Source organism: Bison bison, unplaced genomic scaffold (genome assembly GCF_000754665.1).
Source record: "Bison bison bison isolate TAMUID 2011002044 unplaced genomic scaffold, Bison_UMD1.0 scf7180017864200, whole genome shotgun sequence".
Lineage (NCBI taxonomy): Eukaryota > Metazoa > Chordata > Mammalia > Artiodactyla > Bovidae > Bison > Bison bison.
Window position 1 is genome coordinate 3475446 of NW_011494772.1, and position 21223 is coordinate 3496668.

Here is a 21223-nt window from a genome sequence, read left to right on the forward strand (position 1 = left end):
CCAGTTTTGAGAGAGAGTCTAGCTGCCATGTTGGGCATTTTGTCTTCTCTAGAGAGTGTATAAACAACCTTTTGAGGAGGACCTTTTGTTTCAGAATTCCCAGAGAAAGCAAACGGAGCTGTGGAACATGCCCACGTCTGTTTTTTGCTGTGTGAAATCAACACACCCAAATGCATATATTTGCTATTATGAGTCACTTCACCAGTAGCTTTAGTAGTCTCGGAGCCTGCCTTAAGGCAGTTTGAGGTTTTCAATGTTATATACGCATTTGTAAAGAATGCAGAAAGTAGGACAGCTGTAAAGTGAACTGAAACTTTGGTCCCCAGTCCAGTGGTCTCTACCCAGTAGACCTTAGTGAAAGTTTCTGATTAACTGTGATCTGTCATATACACATATGAATGATTTTGTAAAATACATCCTCAACTGTAAATGAGGAGTAGTTAATGCTTTATCTGTTAACTTGTTTTTAAAAATTTTAACCTACTTACCTTTATACATGATAGCAAGCAGAATAACCTAAATGAAATAAACCCATGTCGGCTGGAAAACTAGAAACAGTAAAACAGGCATACCGTTTTGAAATCAAAAAATTTGTTATCTCAGCTCCTCAATCTATTAGCAAGCTATTGAGTCCTGAGCATTGATTCCCTTAACTATATAATGGGGCTAAAAATCCCTACTCCACAGGATTGGACAAGGATTAAATTAGCCAATTTTATGAATATGCAGGACTCAGACTTCTTTTCTATGTTATACCATAAGACTTTGTCATTTGTCACTGGATTTGTATTTCTTTCACTGGACTAAAAATAAGGGAAGTTCATAAAATTTGAGAAACACAGCTCACATGCTGAGTGAGAGAACCAGAATTAAGTAACTCGACAGACTGGAATGATGGGCCAGCACTAACAAGATTAAAATTAATGGAGCAAATTTAAAAGACTGGTAGGTTGAACTTAGGTTTTGAACTTAGGTCTTAAAATTTAGCTGTAGAAGGATAGGCTGAGGATACTGGGCTTAAAAGGAGTGTGTGCATTGGGTGTGTTGGGGGCAGGATCGGTGGGGGAGCTGACTTCAGTGTTTGAAGTCAATTAGAACACCTCCCAGAGCCACCTGAGTGAGTAGTTGTTGGAAAAACAAATGTAGTCTTAGCAGAATTATATGCAGAGCAAAATCTGAACTGGTCAGATCATGAATTAGAGTAATGTATTCTTTTTTGAGCACTACATTTTCAGGTAGAATTTTAAGATATTTAAGAAGAAGATGAGGATGGTTTGGGAGGCTGCATTGAAAGCTAAAATTCATATCACTGGAAAAAAAAAATCCAGAACTTGGCACAAAAAATTATCCCCCAAAATAATAAAGTTAGACTAGGTCTGATATTTTTTTTTCCTTAATATTTTAAGAGACTTTTGTGTGAGCAAGATATGCTTATTCTAACTTCAGGCACCTAAAAAAGACCAGTGAATGGGAGTTAACATTGAGGCAAATTTAACTGTCTAGTTTTAGACAGCTTTTGAGACACAGTGAAACTGAGCTGAGTCAGACCATAGCAGGAGCCTGGGGAAGAACCTGGGAAAATCCAATTGACAGAAACAGAATGCATAAGCAGTTAGGGGAAGAGCCGAGGTGGAGGGAATTCAGGAAAGACTTGTTGGAAATTGATTCACAGGAAGCAGGCAAGCTATTTGTTTTCATAATTTTTCTTTTTAGTATTGATGGACTGATTGATTTGGCTGTATTAGGTCTTAGGCGTGCCACATGGGATCTTTGGTGGTGGCATTCAGACTCTCAGTTGTGTCATATCAGATCTAGGTCCCTGACCAGGGTTCGAACCCGGTCACCACATTGGAAGCACAGATTCTTAACCACTGGACCACCAAGGAAATCCCAGCATAACTTCTTTAACTGCTTCTGCAGCATGGCTTCAAGAAAGTCTTCCCCAAGTGGAGATTCCTATGAGTAAACTGGGTCATAAGTTAAAGTTGCACAGATATAGGGCATAGTTTCCTGTTCAGGAGTCAGGTAGACCTATGTCACAGTAACCCTGTCCCAGGGTAATCAAAATGTGCTCTCTCAAATATAAGATTTGATAATGCAAGGGAGATGATATGAGCAGCTAGCAGATGGGGTGGGGGGATTGGAGACAAATGCAAGTGGTTGTTGCTACTGTTAATACGATTCTTTATCCACATTCTGTCCACACAGCATTCTTGAACCCTATCTTTTAAAGAATATGTACACAGACACAGAATGTACAGAATATGCATGTGCTCTAGGTAATAAGAGACATATTATTGTAAATAATGATATGGACCTGAATAATCCCATCCTCAAAGATCGTATATAGGAAACTCCAATACTGGGGAGATGGCAGGGGTAAAATAGTATCTAAGATTTCCTCCAAGTTTGATTCTGAATGTTGGGAAGATCTTTTTCATGATAATACACTTCTTTCAGGAGGAGAAGGAAAGCAAGAACAATAAAGAGACCAAGTAATAAATGTCTCAATATTACACATTAAAGTATTAAACATTACTTTCCATTTTTCTTTCTTGTGAGGAATTTTCTGAAATAATGTTCTATTTCCAAGATGGTGACAGTAGGCAAGAGAATCTAGAAACTTTCATGAGAGGATTAACTAGCAAAGGTTACCTCAACCAGATAAATTAGTGATTGCCATGCAAATAATAGTAGTTACCTTTAAAAATGATTCCTGACATGTTTGAAGATACTTGCTAGAAGGCAGACGATTTCCCTGAGGATGGAATCTTACATATGAGAGAGCATATTTAGAAGCTAATGTGTATAATATATGTATGTGTTCCATACAGTAATTCACTTTAACTCAACTAATGTTAATTAAACACATTCTATATGTATGTCATTGTGCTGGGTATTGTAGGTTCATAAACATGGACCCAATCCCTACCTTCAACAAAAGGACTTTCTATGCCCTAAGAAATTCAGTTCTCACAAAAACACTCCCAAGTGACTGCCACTGATACTGCCATTTGACAGATGAGGTAACTGAAAAATAGTAAGGTTACAAAATCTTCCCAGTGCTACATGGCTGTCAAGCTGCTGAGTTGGGGAGTTGCCAATTCTGTCCGTGAATGCCACTCTTACCCTAGAGATAGATGGTAATTAAGTTCTACGAGCAATGGAGACTAGTGGGGAAGGAAATATTCCTGAGATGAAAAACTTAAAATCAAGTATTTTCTATCTATAGTCTGTGGCCTGAGGACCAATATGAGCCAAAGCTATTCCTAATGTATGATAAAGGATGAGAAGCCAAAACTCAGTTTTTCTCATTTTGCTTATTTATAAATTTATGTCAGAGGCTCAGTATATATATACATATATATATATATATATATAATCAAGGTTTTACATCAAAGAGTCTTGAATAGTACTCTTTTTTTTAATTTTATTTAATTTTTAAACTTTACATAATTGTATTAGTTTTGCCAAATATCAAAATGAATCCACCGCAGGTATACATGTGTTCCCCATCCTGAACCCTCCCCCCTCCTCCCTCCCCATACCAGTACTCTTGAATAGTACTCTTGATCTGTCGTCTCCTTCATTTGCCTGCCTTCCCTGAACTCTATCAAAGATACTTACCAACCTCATTTGTAAAAATTTTTATTGAAGTACAGTTGATTTATGGTGTTGTGTTAGTTTCAAGTGTGTAGCAAGTGAATCAGTTATACAAATGCACATATCCATTCTTTTTAAAATTATTTTCCCAGATAACTGATCTCACTTTTAATATCCATGTTTTTGTTTTCTATCCAAACTCAGTTCTTTATTTAATTATTCATAAAACTAATATTCTTGTTTCTGTTGCTTATGAGATGGAAAGTAGTCTAGAATATATGTGCCAAAATACGGTATTTGAGAAGGACAATTCTGGATATAAAAGTATTAATTTTCTTCTCTTGTTCATATTACTGTAAACAAAGCAAAGCATCTGTATTTAGAAAATCTCTATAGAAACAGGCCAACTTTTATCAAGTACAGACTTTTTAGTAAGTTTAGCAAAAATACTTCTTTGTTGGGAAAAAAAATCCAACATAAATGAATACTAGTAGCAGTTTTAATTATCACTATATTCTTGGTCTCCTTTCTAAAAATGTTGATATTTTTGAGATTTAAAGCTCTTTATTGAACCTTTTTGACAGGGATACGATAATTAAAGTAAAGCAACCATCAATTAAATAGATATTAAGTACTCTTTTCTCATCAGATTTATTCTATTCTATCCTGTTGGTGGTTTCCATACCCCCTTTTATAACCACTAACTATCTTACTTGGAAAGATATCCAGGTTTATCTTATAAGATGAGGGGTGTCTAATTTCTTTTTGTGCTTGCTTTTCACTTAGGTGTTTCCATTCTCTTCGTTACTCATCTACTGGTCACAGATCCTGGATATCTACTTTCTTGCATGGTTAGGATCACTACAGAAGGTTATGTAATAAACTTAGAGGGGAATGCACTAAGCCATTCATCCTAGGCAAGAAAGCGATCAGTACATGATAGGAGGAGCCCTCAAACACTGATGTTTGCCGTTGTTATTTTTGCCACCTGCTCTGTTTCGCTTTCTATATGCCCTCTGCTTGTTATCTCTCTCTGTATGTCCTGTCCTCCTGATTCTAGTAAAAAGGTTAAGTTGTTCCTATTTTATTCTGTAGCACAGATTGGAATTATTCTTCACAGTTGGAATGATTCTTCTTTTCTGAGATTTTCTATGAAGGAAAGGATTGTTTCCCCATGCTTTTATTCAAGTCAGAAACATTGTCTAGGCTTTGACACAGTCTTCTGGGATTGTTGCAGATGTTCCCCCAACCAGTCAGGGGGTGGATCACAAGCAGGTCCAGCGAGAACTGGGAAATGTTGTACTGCATCTCCACAACCCCACCATCCTTTCCTCCTCTTCAATCGAAGTGCACTGGACAGTGAGTCATTGTTGCTGTTGTAATATTTGATTTCAGTTTTGATAAGCAGATGACTTTTTGGAGATCATTATATGAAAAATGTGCATATATATATAATAGATAGTTAAATTGTATATATCTGTTCCTTACTTCCCCACCAATGATAATTTTATAATGTAAACATTTGTTTGTTGTGGTAGCTATGAAATGGTTTTAAACAGAGAAAAATGTCATCTTGCATGTATTTTATATTATGCAGTAATGAATTGGGTTGGGAAGATCCCCAGGAGGAGGGCATGGCAACCCACTCCAGTATTCTTGCCTGGAGAATCCCATGGACAGAAGAGCCTGGTGGGCTATGGTCTGTGGGGTAGAAAAGAGTCAGACATGACTGAGTAACTAAGCACACACACAGTGAACTTTACCTGTCTCAAAGGAAACAAGCTATATATTCCTAATACTCCTCAAAAGAGTGTATATAACTTATAGAATTATTAACATATGAAAATTTTTAACTGAGAACTGTTTCTAAATAGCATTAAGTAGTCTTTTAAAATTAGAAAATGGAAAACACATGTCGTTTCCTTATCCCCTTGACACTCTGACTTATCTCTAGATGTCCACCAGAGAACTGCCATGGTGGCCACATTTCTGCATGAAACATAGAAATTCATAGCTAATATTATACATTAAGCTGGAAAAGTGGACAGATTACAAAAGATAGTGATTTGTTTCTCATATTCTACTTCATATAGACTAGAAAACTGTGAGATGAAGCCAGATAGAATTGTTTTGCCTCTTGTCACATTAATGTTCATGATGTTCTAAAAAGTCAATGGAAGGCATGAGTGATTGCATTTTATTTGTCATTGTAATAGGTGGACCAACAGTCTCAGTATATTCAAGGATACAAAGTTCTTTACCGCCCGTCTGGAGCCAACCATGGTGAATCCGAGTGGTTAGTTTTTGAAGTGAGGACCCCAACCAAAAACAGTGTGGTTATCCCTGATCTCAAGAAAGGAGTCAACTATGAAATTAAGGCTCGTCCTTTTTTTAATGAATTTCAAGGAGCAGATAGTGAAATTAAATTTGCCAAAACCCTAGAAGAAGGCAAGTATAATGAAATGTGTGATAACTGTGCATTGCAATACTTTCATTAGGCTTTTATTAACTTAATTGAAAACTTTTAATGGTAATAGTGACATTATTAACTGTCTTGGTAGTGAGCATTACATTTTGTTAATAGACGTTATTTAATTAGAACTACTAAAAACTAAAGTCTGTAATACTTGACTTGCTTTAATAGTGGCCTATATAAAAATGTGCAAATGTGAACATTGTATTACTTAGTGACATATCTTGGATATATCTAGTTATTCAGAACTAAAATTCACATTTAAAGATGTAATTATCCTCAATTTGCTTGCCTTTCCATTAATTTTTTCATTCATTTATCAAATGTTATTTTGAGTGATGCTTTGTAAAGCAAGTGAGTAATGTCTTAGTTGTCCCAGGACCTTCTGGGATTAACATTTTATGGCTCATGTCCCTAGAAACCTCTCAGCTCTACACAAACCAGTATGTTTAGCCACCGTGTAACTGGAAATTAAAATTAGTATTTACATAAAGGTTACAAGTTACATGTCACAGGTATAATCTTTAAAAATAACAAGAATTGTTCCTAAATTGTTCCTTTGATTACAGTAAATTATAATACAGTTAATGTCATGGATGGTTAGTCTTTATACTTTTGAACATTTTAGGGAGAACATGACACTTGGATAGGAAAGAGAGGAATTCTCCTGGAATGTTTTGTGGAGATAATCTATATAACTTTGGTTATAGAAAATTCACAGTAACAATAGGTTAGCAGTATTGAGGAAAAATTTAAATAGTTTGGGAGTAATCAGACTTGGATGAGACACATCTTTAAAACATATATATATATAGAGAGAGACATAAACTTTCTATGTTTTGTTTAATGGTTTAAATGCCTGCTTTCAGTGTTTTCTAATATGCTTATTTATAAACCTGCTCTTTGAAACAATTTAATAGCACCCAGTGCCCCACCTCAAAGTGTGACTGTATCAAAGAATGATGGAAATGGAACTGCAATTCTCGTTAGTTGGCAGCCACCTCCTGAAGATACTCAAAATGGAATGGTCCAAGAATATAAGGTAAGAGCATCTATAGTCAAAAAGCAAGCTTGGTTGTATTGTTCATGGATATCTGGCGCCATCTGCTGGTGTGCACAGCAACATAAATTATTTTTTAAATTCTTGTCTAGTCAATAACTGTGAAATACTTTTTTCTTAAGCCATTTGGAAAAAAAAAACAATTTAAAAGAGAGTATTTACCTGTTCACAGTATATATAGGTGCTCACACAAACAACACATGTAAAGGCTAATCAAAATTTCTTTTTTTCCCACCAAATCCAGCTTAAATGCATTTGCAGAACTAGTTTGCCCCATGGAATTGTATCAGATATGGTTTCTTTCTTTCTTTCAACACATTTGGAATTTTGTAACATTGGAGTTAAGTTGGAAAAATTATTTTAGTGTGCCTGAAAATTTTTTAATAAATTTGTTTTAATCTTTCAGCATCTCTAAACAAAATTTTATGTCTCAAAGGAAATTCAATTTTAAATTTCTATATATGTTTGAATGAAATTTTTTAAACATAACGATATATTGAAAGTAATTTAATTCAGTGATTCTAAATAATTACTTTTACCTGTGAAGTAAATCATCTCTAATCATTGAATTTAGAAAGGTTTACCTAGATTAATTTCAAGCAAATATATTAAGCATAGCAGGGTAGAATAAAATTAAGGACATGAGATTTATCCTATTAATGAATAAGCATTATAGCACAGTCTTAATGAGCTATGGTAAATGAGTAAATGATAGATTGAATTATGGAAATCACACAAGAGAGTAAATTTCTCTTGTATTTTTTCAATATGTATGTAAACAGATCATATACTAGAAGACTTTTGAACTGCAAGACGTATATTTCTATAGACAGTGCCTTATAGGTCCATGATACCTCAGTATTTTTCTAGTTACCAGTTAAATTATATTTACTGAATTGTCTCATAAATGTGAAAACTTACCTGTTTCTATTGATATGAAATTGATGGTAAGAAAGTAAATACTCGTTTACCTTCTACAGGTAATTGGCATGCTAACATCAGAATTACTTATGGAATCATTTTCCAAATATAGGTGCATTGCCACCATTCTGAAAGATTCTGATTCAGCATCTGTAATGAGGCCCCTGTTTATATACTTTGGTAGATCTTTCCAGGTGATGTTGATACGCATTTTGGGTAAGGCCCAAATAAAGACCATAAATATACTTCTGAGTACCAAAATAATTTGTACGATGACCAAATATACTGAGCTTAATTTTAGGTATAACATTTTATTTTAAAATAACTTTTAAAAACAAACTAAAAACCTCTTTATGAATTTGTGTATAATTTAAAGGGGTGACATTTTTTTAGGTATTTAAAATACTGTTATAAATGCACTGTGTGTATTTTAGGGTGTTTGAAATTAGATCTTCTACTGTAATTGAGTCAGTAATAGGTAAGAATCTCGACACTTTGAACTTTCTCATGAGTTTCAAGATTATTTCAATACTGGGATGCTATGGTTCAGTCTGGATAAACAAACTGTTATAGAGACTTTTAAGCATATAGAATAAGGTGATATCTCAGCTCTCAAGCAAAATTGTGTTAATGTAGGCATTTTCCCCTAAGAGTCAAAACTCATTTCTCTCCTAAAGAAATGAGAAAGGGTGGATTTCACTTAACTTCATGGTCAATTTAAAATAATAAAATGCCTTTCACAACCTGATTGACTGGTACAAAATCAGTTTGTGGCTTTGGTTCAGCTGTGTAATGTAATTGAGGGAAAAAAATCACAAAGGACTCTTTATTTCCAAATGATCAGACCCTGGTATAGAGTCTGACCATTTGTTGGTATCATGCATTGAAACTATATTAAAATAATATTAACTTTCAAAGCAAAAAAGATTTTTGCCCATGTGAAAGAGGACACTGACATTCTCAGATTCATTTTAAATCCCATTTCCTATTACAGTTTAAACAATAGGCTACTTGAAAATAATCCCATGTCTTGCTGGAGGACATCATAAAGAATACAGAGCATGTTTTACTACTGCATGGATCATTTTCTTATAGAAATTGAGTCCAGATACTTTCATGCATCATATCCAAGATCTACAACATGGCAAAAGAGCACTCTAATAATTCAGTAATCCTTTAGAGAAATTTAAATTAAGGACTATAGTGTAGCTCGGAAATCTTAATTTCCTAAAACTAATTTCCTACCACAAATATCATCAAAGTTAATGAGAGATACAATAATTTTCTTATTAGAATATTTTCCTTTCAAATCAAATATGAATTGTTATTAGGATCTTGTATTTTATCAAAAACTAATTAATATTACCATAAATACAAGATCAGAGTGCTATTTTTCTTTCATGGATAATAGTTCAACATACCATAGACGGAATAAATCTTAGGATGATCCTTACTCTTTATGTTCAGTTTTATTTATTTTTTAGGTCTTGGTGGTCTGGAACACATATTTCAGGAAAAGGCTTGTGTAATAGGTCCCGGCTCCATCTGTTTATTTAATAGGATCTTTTTATATTGTATTGGGGTGTAGCCAGTTAACAATGTTGTGATAGTTTCAGGTGAACAGCCAAGGGACTCAGTCACACGTACACATGTATCCATTCTCCTCCAAACCCCCGTGCCATCCAAGCTGCCACATAACATTGAGCAGAGTTCCATGTGCTAAACATGTCCTTGTTTTATTTTTAAAAACCATGTTTATGCCAAGAGAGTTTAGATTGTTCAGAAACTCTCTTTTTAAATCAACTGCTTCTTGATTTTGACATAAAAAGTGATGGCGTTGTGACAGCATCAGGTAATTTTGTCCCAGAGAACTGTTGAAATAAAGTATTAGACACACAGTTTCCCATGCATTTTTGTGTTGTGATATCTGGTATTATGCCTGGTTCATAGTAGAAATTCAAATACTGGATGATGATAGGTAAGTTACTGTTCTTTATCTGGATGTATACAGGTTTTTGCAAGTTCCTTTTATCTTTTTCTGGCGTATAATACCTAGATGTTTTTTTTGTTTGTTTGTTTGTTTTTTTAAAGCAAATCCTGTTGATAAGTGTTGATAAGAACCAGGGTCTTTGTAGAATCGCCTGATATAATCCTCTGTAGAAACATTTGTAGAATCACTTGATATAATTCTTTAAGAATATATAAGAAAGTTCAAAGAGGTTTTTAATGTACTACTAACATGAAGTTTGACAGGAAGCATCTTCTCAGAACTAGATCTAGGGGAAAATGACTTTTGAAACTTCCTACATTATGTTCATGATAAATCTGAACTCTGTCTAGGTCTAAAACCACAATATTGTGTTGATCTTTATATTAACTTACATAACTATTGTGCTCTTCTTCCAGGTCTGGTGTCTGGGCAATGAAACGCGATACCATATAAACAAGACAGTAGATGGTTCCACCTTTTCTGTGGTTATTCCCTCACTGGTTCCTGGGATCCGATATAGTGTAGAGGTGGCAGCCAGCACGGGGGCTGGGTCGGGGGTGAAGAGTGAGCCACAATTCATCCAGTTAGGTGAGTGTCAGTGGCGATCTGGTTGGAAAGACTTAGCACTGTACCCATCGTCCTCCTTCTCTTTTTGTACGTCGTGGAGGCAACCAATGCAAGTTGCACAGACAATGGAATGTGGCAGTAGAATTTCAAAAATAATATTGTTAGCTTTGTTTGATCTGTCTATAATATCACAACTAAATTTAAACTTATCCAAACAAACATCTTAAATGGTATTTTGAGCAAAAGGCTGTAAATGGTCAGTGTCATCCTTTTTCTGTCCTATTGAATTTTTTCCCATCTGTTCAACAAACACTATTAACTGAGCACCAGTGAGATCTCCTCGACTTTTCTGCTGTCTCCATGGTATAGAATCTGTCTGCGATGCAGGAGACCCAGGTTCAGTCCCTGGGTGGGGAAGATCCCCTTGAGAAGGAAATGGCAACCCGCTCCAGTATTCTTGCCTGGAGAATCCCTTGCACAGAGGAGCCTGACAGTCCATGGGGTTGCAAAAGAGTAGGACAGGATTTAGTAACTAAACAACAACAAAGAGTACCTCAGGGAACAGGAAAGATGTGGTTTGGGTAAAAAAATAAATATTTCTATAAGTATTTGAAGTTTAGAGCAATATGCAGTTTATATTTACCATTTTTGTCTATTTAAAATTATATTGCATGTGATAACAAAAGATAGTCTGAGATGTTGAAATACGGTATATGCTAGTTACTTAGAAAATTAAAAATACAATATGCTTCAAAACTGGTTTGAGGAATAAAAAACTGGCAGAACACTTAGTTGCCATACTTCATTATGGAGACATACACATAAAATTCAAATTATCAAATGGTTACCAGTCAAATCTAAAAGAAACAACAACAACAAAAAAACAGCAACAAAATTGTGAATGGAAGGGGGAGAGAAAAGGTGTTAAGAGATGTTAAGAGTTGATAGTGAAATTTCATGATACTGAGAAGCATATAGTCAACTTTGTTCCTTCCAGGTCAGAAGTTAAGCATTAGTAGTATTTTATGCCAGTTGCTAAATTATGAAAAAGAATGAGATACATGAATTTTCCTATATCACAAAAAAGTGCCTAGTATTGTTTCATGTTGGTAATATTGATGACATCTTAGAAATTATCTCAGAACAAAATTAAGAAACATTCTACTTTTAATAAACTTTGCTGCCATACATAAGGAACTTTACATTCAATTTGGAAACTGTTGTTGATGTTCCACTGTCAAGATAATACTAGCTGCTGTTCCAGATACCCTTGCAGAATTTCTATAAAGTAGCACAGAGTCCACCTGAAGTCCAGTGATTGTAGACGTGGAGAGTCTCTGGCTGATGTGGCTTCCAGGGTTGACTTGGGCCAGCAGAAAGGAAGAAAACAAACACACAGTGTGGGGCAAGGTTTAAATGGTACCATGTCTGGAAATTGTGCATGTCGCTGCTGCACAGAGCTCAGTTTTGTGATTCTGAGCAGATGAATGGGAACACTGCAAAATCAAGTCACTGGCTAGGGAGTTATCCCCTGACAGCTGTATGCTATGAGAGAACCATTCAAGCTTTAGTGGAGAGCTTGTCGCCTCTTCTGCAGACATGGGCCAGAATTTAATTCTGAGAATATCTTTTACCTTTAACACTTTTTTTTTCCAACACATTATAATATGCACAACTTTTAAGCAAAAAAAAAAAAAAAGTAGCTTCATGGTTTTATTTCTGGTTCATTTATTCCAAATTTTTAAGCAGAATAGAAAATAATTTTTTTAATTGCTTGATTTATTGCAGTGTTACCTAAGGTATGGGAGAAAACAGTCTAAACATAGGTATTTTTACTTAAATAGTTGCCTAGTTTTGTGAAAAGTTAGTATTAACTTACTAAAACTAAAATTAAAAGTTACATGGCAATGACCCTGTACAATGTCATGTCATTTGCCTACTTTTTTAATTATATATAACTTCTAGTTCTGGGTTTTCAAAAATGAATTGGAAAAAAGGACCATGTGTAACTTTATTTATTTAAGATTTAAATCATAGGATTTAAGGATCAAATTGGTTTTCTTGAAATTATAAATATGTTCCAGTTTTCCATATCTTAATATAGCCTCAGCTGCAGTGAGACAAAGACTGAGATATAGAAGGGCCATTTTAATTCATTAGTCACACCACACTTTATTCTGTTAAGCCCATCTGGTCGCCTGCTTGGAACCCCTCTTAGCTGTCTTCATAAAATCTGAAGCCACCCAACTTAACTTTGCGCAAATAGCCATGAAATCTATAAACCTAGCAGATACAAAGGGTGTATTAGAAATGAAAAGAATAGATCAGCTTGGTGAACGTTCAGAGGATGAAGTGCTCTTAGGATAACCATAGATAAAAGAGTCTGGAACATGAAATGAAACTTTCAGTCAAGAAACATTTGAAGGCAGGTGACAGCAACTGCTTGTGAAAATAGATTTTTCAGCCTTGACCCTCCATAGAATGAAATCTGGAATTCCGTTTAAGAAAAAGGTAAATAAAAAACACACACATATACAATACAGTAGCAATTTAGCCCTATACAGAAAAGGCTATTTTCCTACGGTTGTTTCCTTAGCCTTGGAATGCTTTTTATTTTACCTGCCAGTGTCTTATCAGAAAGCAATATCTTTTAATAAGAAAAAAAACTGTATTTTTTGTATTTGAGAAATATTATTCATAAATAATGAGTTATTCCAATTATTTTTCTGGAAAAAAAAGAGTTTTGGACTGGAAAAAATGTTTCTACTTTAAAGCAGGTGGTTTTAGCAGAACAATTTTAGAGTCAAATGATTTAACAATTGTAAGAAAGCACCAAGTCTCATGAAATAGGCAAACGCCTTCCCATTTGACCAGATGTTGTAGGGGAAGAACATTAAGAGTACAGATACAGATAGTAAGTAATTCTTACAGATAGTAAGTAATTCTTACAGATAGTAAGTAATTCTGCCACTGGGCATCCTCAGCATTGGCATCGCTTAGTTAGTGCCCACAAGGTAGGTTATTCCTTGATGATAGAGGAACAGCTTCCAGACTTCTATAGACTTTGCAGTCTGCTCTGTGTGTGGTAAAATGGTGGATTTGAGCAATGAGTCTCTTAGTAGGTTGAAACATAAATGTGAACTAAGTAAATTTTAATAGCCATAATTCCATCAATCTTAAATTCTTGAATCAAAATAGCTAAGAGAAAATAGGAGCCTTTTTGACTATTCATAACACTTGATAATCTTGTCCATATTTAATGTTCTTATAGCTGTCTCTGGCCATGGTTATTATTTTAAAAGAAAGTTTTCTTTAAGAGTTCCATGGCAGTTCAGTGGTTAGGACTCTGCAGTGTCACTGCCGAGGGCCCGGGGTTAAGCCCTGGCTGGGGAACTAAGATCCCACAGTCACATGGTGTGGCCAGAAACATAAAAATAAAAATTCCATTTTTTAAAAAAAAAGACGTTTTCATCGTTCCTTCATTGATAACATAATCTCAGTTTTTCATTGGTTTTTAATGATCCTGAATTTTTATAGACCCTTCTGAACATAGTTCCAAATGATGTGTTTCTGAGGTAGTTAAGAGTCTTACACTATTCAAGGGTGGGGGAGAGGGGATGCACCACACACACACACACACACATACACACACACAGTCCATGGGGCCGCAAAAGAGTCAGATACAACTTAGCAACTAAACAACAATTCAGTACTCCTTATTTGTATTCTTGGGGTAAAGTATTTCACTTTTTAGAAGTGTAATTTGTATTTTATCTCACTTTGCACTGAAAATCCCATCGGTGAACTGTTTTCTGGAGCAAAATATAGGAATTGCGGGCTATTATCTTTGTTTTAAAATATATTCCATAAAATTATTGTGTTTGTTTTGAATTCAAATAAATAAAGTGAATATAATCTTGCCCCAAATGTCATTAACTCTTTTAACTGACGATGGTGCACGTTGCAATGAAAAGCAGAAATTATTGTCCAAAAATTAACAACATAATGATGGCCACTTTATGTATATAAGCATGTGCTTATTGTCTCACTGAGTTTTAAACCCGAATGAACCCAAAGATGGCCTTTTCAGATTCTCATGGAAACCCCGTGTCACCTGAGGACCAAGTCAGCCTTGCTCAGCAGATCTCAGACGTAGTGAAGCAGCCGGCATTCATCGCAGGAATCGGGGCTGCCTGTTGGATCATCCTTATGGTTTTTAGCATCTGGCTCTATCGACACCGAAAGAAGAGAAATGGGCTGGCTAGTACTTATGCGGGTATCAGAAAAGGTATTACCTTTCCTAAATTTTTCATGTTTTACATAACTCTTGATTTCAATATATGACTCTAAGTTATTCTTGATTTTATATATATGTATCCTATATTAATTATTTTAACATATAAAAACTTACAAAACTGCTTTTATTTTATTGCAATATCTAGATATAAACTCCACTTGGATATCAGTACTAAAATAGAACTTATCTGTTTCAGGCTCAATTTCTTTAAAATATATTTCACCAGGGTAAAAAAAAATAAAATAAAAAATAAAATAAAATATATTTCACCAGGGTAGGTCTACACTTGGTAGTGATACCGTTCCCTTGTTCTCTTAGGGAATTACTTTATTGCTTTATATCCTGGAGGAAAATTTTTAATCTCCATGTCTCAGGAATTATAAATCCAAGCTTTGGACTGTCATACAACTTTAAAGGGAGCATCATTCCCCTTTGTGAAGTGAAAGAGATTGTTTATAAATAAGTGTATTTCTGATTATTTATAAAATAATTGTTTCTTAGTGAATATGGAATGCTTGAGTGAATAGTGTGCTTCAGTTTGCAGAGAGAGAACACTTAGTACTTTTTTATTGTTATGTTTAAAGTTGCAGAGCTGACTATGTATATACTGTTGACGAACAATGATGATTTTGTTAAAAATGTATCTGCAATTTAGAAGAGAAAGTTTATTTGGCTAAAATTATTTACAATTATATGGATGAGCCAAATTAGCTGAGGAATTTGCAGACACTTTTGCCACATATTCTCAAAGTCTGCAGATTGGTGGTTTATATTTTTCATTTCCTGATGAGTTTGTTATCACTCTCAGATACTCCTTTTCCCCTTCTCAAATATCTTCATCAACTCTGGGCTGTCAACAGAGTAATTGTAAGTTTTCAGCCCACAGACCCACTTTATGTCTTTAGTCCAACTAAATTATTGACAGTGCTCCTTTGGGTCTCAAAATTGTCTTGGTTTTTGGATGACAGGGTATACATCCACCCTAGTTATAGGGTCTATAAGTCTAAGACAACACTTTTGCTGCAAAGCAGATTTAAAGAGGATGACTAGTAAATACCCACTCCCACCGTCACCCTCCTTAAAAAAAATTGTCTACGTATTTCCTGAGTGAACATTTCCCACGTGGCTTGGCCATGCCATTTCTCGGAGCATTGATATGGCAAAGTCAGAATTTGTTATTGCTAGTTAGACCTTTTCTCAATGAAAAGTCCTATTGACTGTCCCTCTGAGCTTGTGAAATAGTCTGAGACAACAGTCTAAAACATTTGTGCTCTCAGTCACAAGGGGTCTTGGCAAGAAAGAGTCAACACAAATTCATCACCCACACTGTGGAAATTGATGAACGTGCCTCTGGCCCATGGGTCCACAGCAGTCTCCTTATGTACATACGTTTGCCTTAGCATTATCATCCTTAAATATTTTTTTTCAGATATGTGTCCTATGTCAATATTAAAGCAAAAATGTCAGTATCCCTGCCTGTGAAATGGCAAATGGGGGCTGAGGGGTTACTGTGAAGAGACTAGGTGCTCATCACACATTCATAGAACAGTGTCAGGGCCACACATTACCATATAAAACCTTTGCCCAAAAAATAAGGCAGAGAAGGGGTTTGTGGGTGTCTGTGTGTTGTGGAGCAGGGCACAGGTGGGCACTGTTGGGAGTTGTGTTCTGAAATCCCATATGAATGAGGAAAAGTGACTACCATCTAGATGTAGAATCTTTTGAGTTTCTAGGAATTTTATAATTTTTATTGCCATGAGTATGACAGCTGTGCAGTTGTAACAATGGAATGCTCTCTCTGGTCTTGAATCCTAAATATGTGACATGAAACCTTCTTCCCTTCTGAAATGTTTCTTTTCTCTTACTAATGCACTGTAAGCATGCTTGGAAATGCCTATGTGCTCTTTCTGCAAAACCTATTACACTAATATTGTCCTTTTAACTAGCTCGTGTTAAGCAGAAATCATAGAACATAATCACAAATGTAATTGGTGAGCATTTGATTCTGCTTTCCTCACTTTGCCTTTTAGGCACTTTTTCATATTTCTGGTTCTATGCAATTTTAAAAGGTGAATTCTGAAATCTTAAATTGACTGTGCCCGAAACAATGCTGGTCATCCTAATAAAAAAGGAAGTGAAATATTTAAAAGAAATCCATGTGAAAGAGCCTACTGCCCTATGAAACATCAAGCCAGAGTATGACTTTGGGTAATAGTGAGCATTTTAAACATTTTCCCCCTACATTTATCTGTAGGTATTCCCTCTGCTTGTACTCTTTGTCCACATAGTGAACCAGCATCACTGGATAAGATGATTTATTAGTGGAAGCTTTGAGAATTAAGTTGTCCTTTGGTGAACCAGCTGTAAAAATTTCATTTAGATGGACCTCTTTTCATCTCTTCTTCCATTCCTTAAACTGAGGTTAGCAATTGGCTAGGAGTACTGACAAGGACCTTTCATTTTTTTCCCTGTGTCCTTGTGATTGCAAATTAATGTTCAGGCACTCCATTCTTGCTTGAGTACCTTTACTTTCAAATGTATGTCTTTTATATTTTTTATGAGGACGAGTTACTATTGCTCTGAATTTTTGATTGTAGCTAAATTACATTGATTTTCTGAAAAGACCTGACTGAAAGAAAACACAGTAGAATTCTTAAGACAGAGACTGCTATGCAGTGAAAGAAGACAGTCTATAAACCGGATCCCCAGCATTGAGACTTTTGTCTTTTTTTTCTTCCTAGTATGCTCAGAGATAAAATGGTTTGGTAAGAAGTGACAGTTGTAAAAGATGCTATGGCATTCAAGTCTGCAACCCCAGTGCTCTAATCCTAAAGTAAATTTCTTGTAGACATTCAAATATGAAGTGGAAAATACATTTTTGGCAGCTTTTTGATCCATGATAAGTAATCAGTATTTTAGTTTGTGTGTATTAAGGATTTCTTAAAAGCAAATTTTAGTCTTCAAGGAGTAATGTAGATTCTCTTGCTTTCTTTACCAGGGCAGTGTTTACTTTAAATTAATGTGAAGAGCTTGGGGAAAAAAAAAAAGTCAGCCTCCTCCCTTTATGAAATGTCATGGAAATAACTCTGGTGTTATCCAACAGCCAGGAATGGGAGAAGATAGGACAAGTGGGGGAGGCAAGAATCCCACTTTTGAGGTCTGCAGTTCAATTTCAGGCATTATTGATTAGATTAAGATTTATAACTGCAGAGAGTGAAGATTTTCAGAGGAGCATTATTGTTCTATTGTTTAGCTTTTGGTGTGCTATTTTTTTAAAATGTTCAGCCTACTTCTAGAAAGCTTCTAGGTATAAACTATAATAGCAGAATTAATGTTAAAGCCCCCTATATATTCTGTCCATTCACAAATTTCTATGATGATAAAAATGTAGCAATACACTCTTTATATTAAGGCATAAGGCATTTCTTGTCAGCGAAACAGTTCAGTTTTATGGTTTTCTTTGTTCCAGTTCTTTCTTTGCTTGCTTTCTTCCTTCCTTCCCTTTTCTTTCTTCCTTTCTATCTTCTTCCCTTCCTCCTTTTCTTTGGGTATTTTTCCTTTCTTCTTCTTTCGGTCTTCTTTCTACCTTTCTTTCTGTCTTTATGGCATTCGCTCTCTCCTTCCCTCTGTCTGTATCACTGTCTCTCTCTAGGTGATGAATGCTCCAGTGCACCTATTATATTAGTTAGTCCACTTTAATAAGCATTTACTTTCAGATTTCTAGATAAGGTTAGGCAAGACCCTGATAATACCTGTTTAAGCACCCATTATCCAGTGTTTGGAAATGATTAATAGTAGAGGATTCCTGTTTGTACTAAAGCCATGAGCTAAATCTCTATTACTAAAAGCAGGGGTCATCCGCAGGCTAACCCAGCACACTCCCCACGCCCCTCCTGTCCTAGAATGTCAGACACTTCGAAATGGTACCTGCAGAGACCCTTAGATTTGGTTTTATCCACATATCAGAGTGTCAGAACGACTGGCTTGGTTATTTACATTTGTTTTATGTTCAGCTGTCTGCTTGATTTATACTAATGTGATGTGTTCCCTTTCTCTCTTCAGCTTAATAACTGGTTTATATTTTGTTTTGATTTTTCAGTCCCGTCTTTTACCTTCACACCAACAGGTATATATTTGCGCTTACCCTCCTCCTTTCCTTCGTTAGTTCGGCATGTGTTGTACTATTGTGTTGCTGTTTTTATTTCATTTTCTGCAGTAAGCTGGGGGGAAAGGACTTACAATGGAAACAGTACTTCATTTACTCCTAGCAGGCATGCACTTGAAGTAGAAATGGTTGGTGTTGCTTGTCATCCCTTCAGTGCAGTTGTTTATCCATGATTCCACAGTGCATCCGAGCCTTGTTTGCATGTGTTTCATTAGATAGGCACACTGTTTCAAACCTCAGCATGATTTAACATGCTAATGATCAATTGATGATTTTAGACTTGGCAGTGCATTTTTTTCCCCTTAACTTAAGCTTTCTGGATTTCCAACAAAATTTTCTCTCCCGAGCAATTCTCTATCCATAGAATCAACATTCTTAAAGGTAACCAAAATATACAGCACATTTGAAAGATAAAACTTTTCATTTTCCCTAAGTCCAAGTCCTAATATTCTGTTCTATTCTGTTTCTTTCAAAGAGGGTCCTCTTCTTTCGCATCACCTTTAGTAAAAAGGTACCTGTGGTCCTGCCTTCTCGGTTTTAATCCAGTTATTATAATCACTGGATGCAGTTATCTCTCCTTAACAGACTCCCAGTTTGGAGTTCTTCTAAGTAGCAGAATTTGGCAGCTTTTAGAAACATACTTGTTCTTAGAAAATGTGTCTGTATTTACAGAAAAGCTAATATCCTTAACCCCTTGACAACTATGTGCAAATCTTTTTTTTTGTCATGGCTAAACTTTATACCCATGACTTATTAAGCTGAGAATGCTTTCAGGGGCATTAAAATATATTTTCACTATGTATACATGTCTGATGGAAATATAATGAGAAGTATTTTCTCAAATCACAATAAAAAATGATTCCCATTAATTAATAGTCACAACTTGGCATACATCTTTGTGTGTGTGGAAAGAAAGGTTTATTTTCACGTTTATGTCCGTCTTACTGGTACTCATATTTCTGGGGCAATGGTCTGGTAGGTTTTTATTTTCCAAAATTTAAGATTCCACTTATATAAAATCATGAAATTACATGATCTAATGATAAATTCAAGATGGAAATCTGAGAATGTGAATGTACAAATGTGTAATAGTTATTATATTTAATAAGAGTATACTGAAGTTTGTTTCTCCTTAGTTTTGAAACTTGTTAACACCTTAAGAAAATAAGAATAACATTTAATTCTATACCATCTTTAAAAAAATACTATTTGAATCAGAAATCTATTTCCTGTGATGAATGTTTGCAATGCTTCTAAGTAGAAAGGGAGAAAGTATTCCATTCTAGAAAGATGCTCTTGAATGTCAGCTTTTGATATATAAATGCAAACATGTCTATTAATTGTTCCTTTTTTTTTTTTTTTTTTTAACATTTCAGTAACTTATCAGAGAGGAGGCGAAGCTGTGAGCAGTGGAGGGAGGTAATTATCTTGCTGGTTTTTAGATTCTAAGGGAACTTCCAGATATTCTTGTCTTCCCCGATGACATCACTTTCTCTGCTTAAAAGGTTTAACTTAAAGGTGAAATGTGTTTAAATCTTTTAGAATTACTCCAAGAACTACTCCATGCTGCTCTGCTTTAGAACCAAGCCTGTTAACACACAACTGGAGCTGGTGCATCTTGGGAAATGAACACCAGAGGGAGCACTTGAACCAGGAAAGACAGACTTGCTGATTTAGCAAATCATTAAAAGGAGTTAAAGTAATTAAGTGATGGCATTTATGAAGATTAAGAAATATAGCTAGTTAACAGATACTATCAAAGAAAAAGTGTTCATTTGGAAACCTGCTGAACACAGCAATGGCTCATAAGCTGTAGGTTATATCTGTTTGTTTGCTCTTGTGATAAATTCAACGTAGTTCAGTCTCCACTCACAGGGAAATATGTTGAAATAATAGGAGAATCTAGGTAGCTTGTTAACACGGAGATTTCTTTTTCCCCTCTAATTAAAATGAACCTCAATCCTACATTTATGATTTTTTGGTAATTATTATTCAGTGAACTTTAATACATTCACAGAGAAATCACAAATTGATCTGACAGTCGCCTGAAAGGGGCTGAAAGAAGCTATAAGTTACACGAGCCAAACATCAGAATTTTCTAAGATAATTCTTTCTTTTCAAAAACAGCAACTTCTAGCTTAGGAGGT

General features: G+C 35.2%; 1 protein-coding gene across 1 annotated transcript in view; it reads left to right on the forward strand.

Annotated features, from left to right (window-relative positions):
* ROBO1 (roundabout, axon guidance receptor, homolog 1 (Drosophila)) overlaps positions 1–21223 on the forward strand; it is a 1299652-nt gene that overhangs the window by 1227787 nt on the left and 50642 nt on the right. The window contains exons 16-22 of the mRNA XM_010844344.1: positions 4841–4962; positions 5820–6051; positions 6997–7118; positions 10464–10635; positions 14705–14902; positions 19011–19037; positions 20453–20495. Of these exons, the coding sequence (XP_010842646.1) occupies positions 4841–4962; positions 5820–6051; positions 6997–7118; positions 10464–10635; positions 14705–14902; positions 19011–19037; positions 20453–20495 (916 nt within the window). The remainder of the gene's footprint in view (positions 1–4840; positions 4963–5819; positions 6052–6996; positions 7119–10463; positions 10636–14704; positions 14903–19010; positions 19038–20452; positions 20496–21223) is intronic.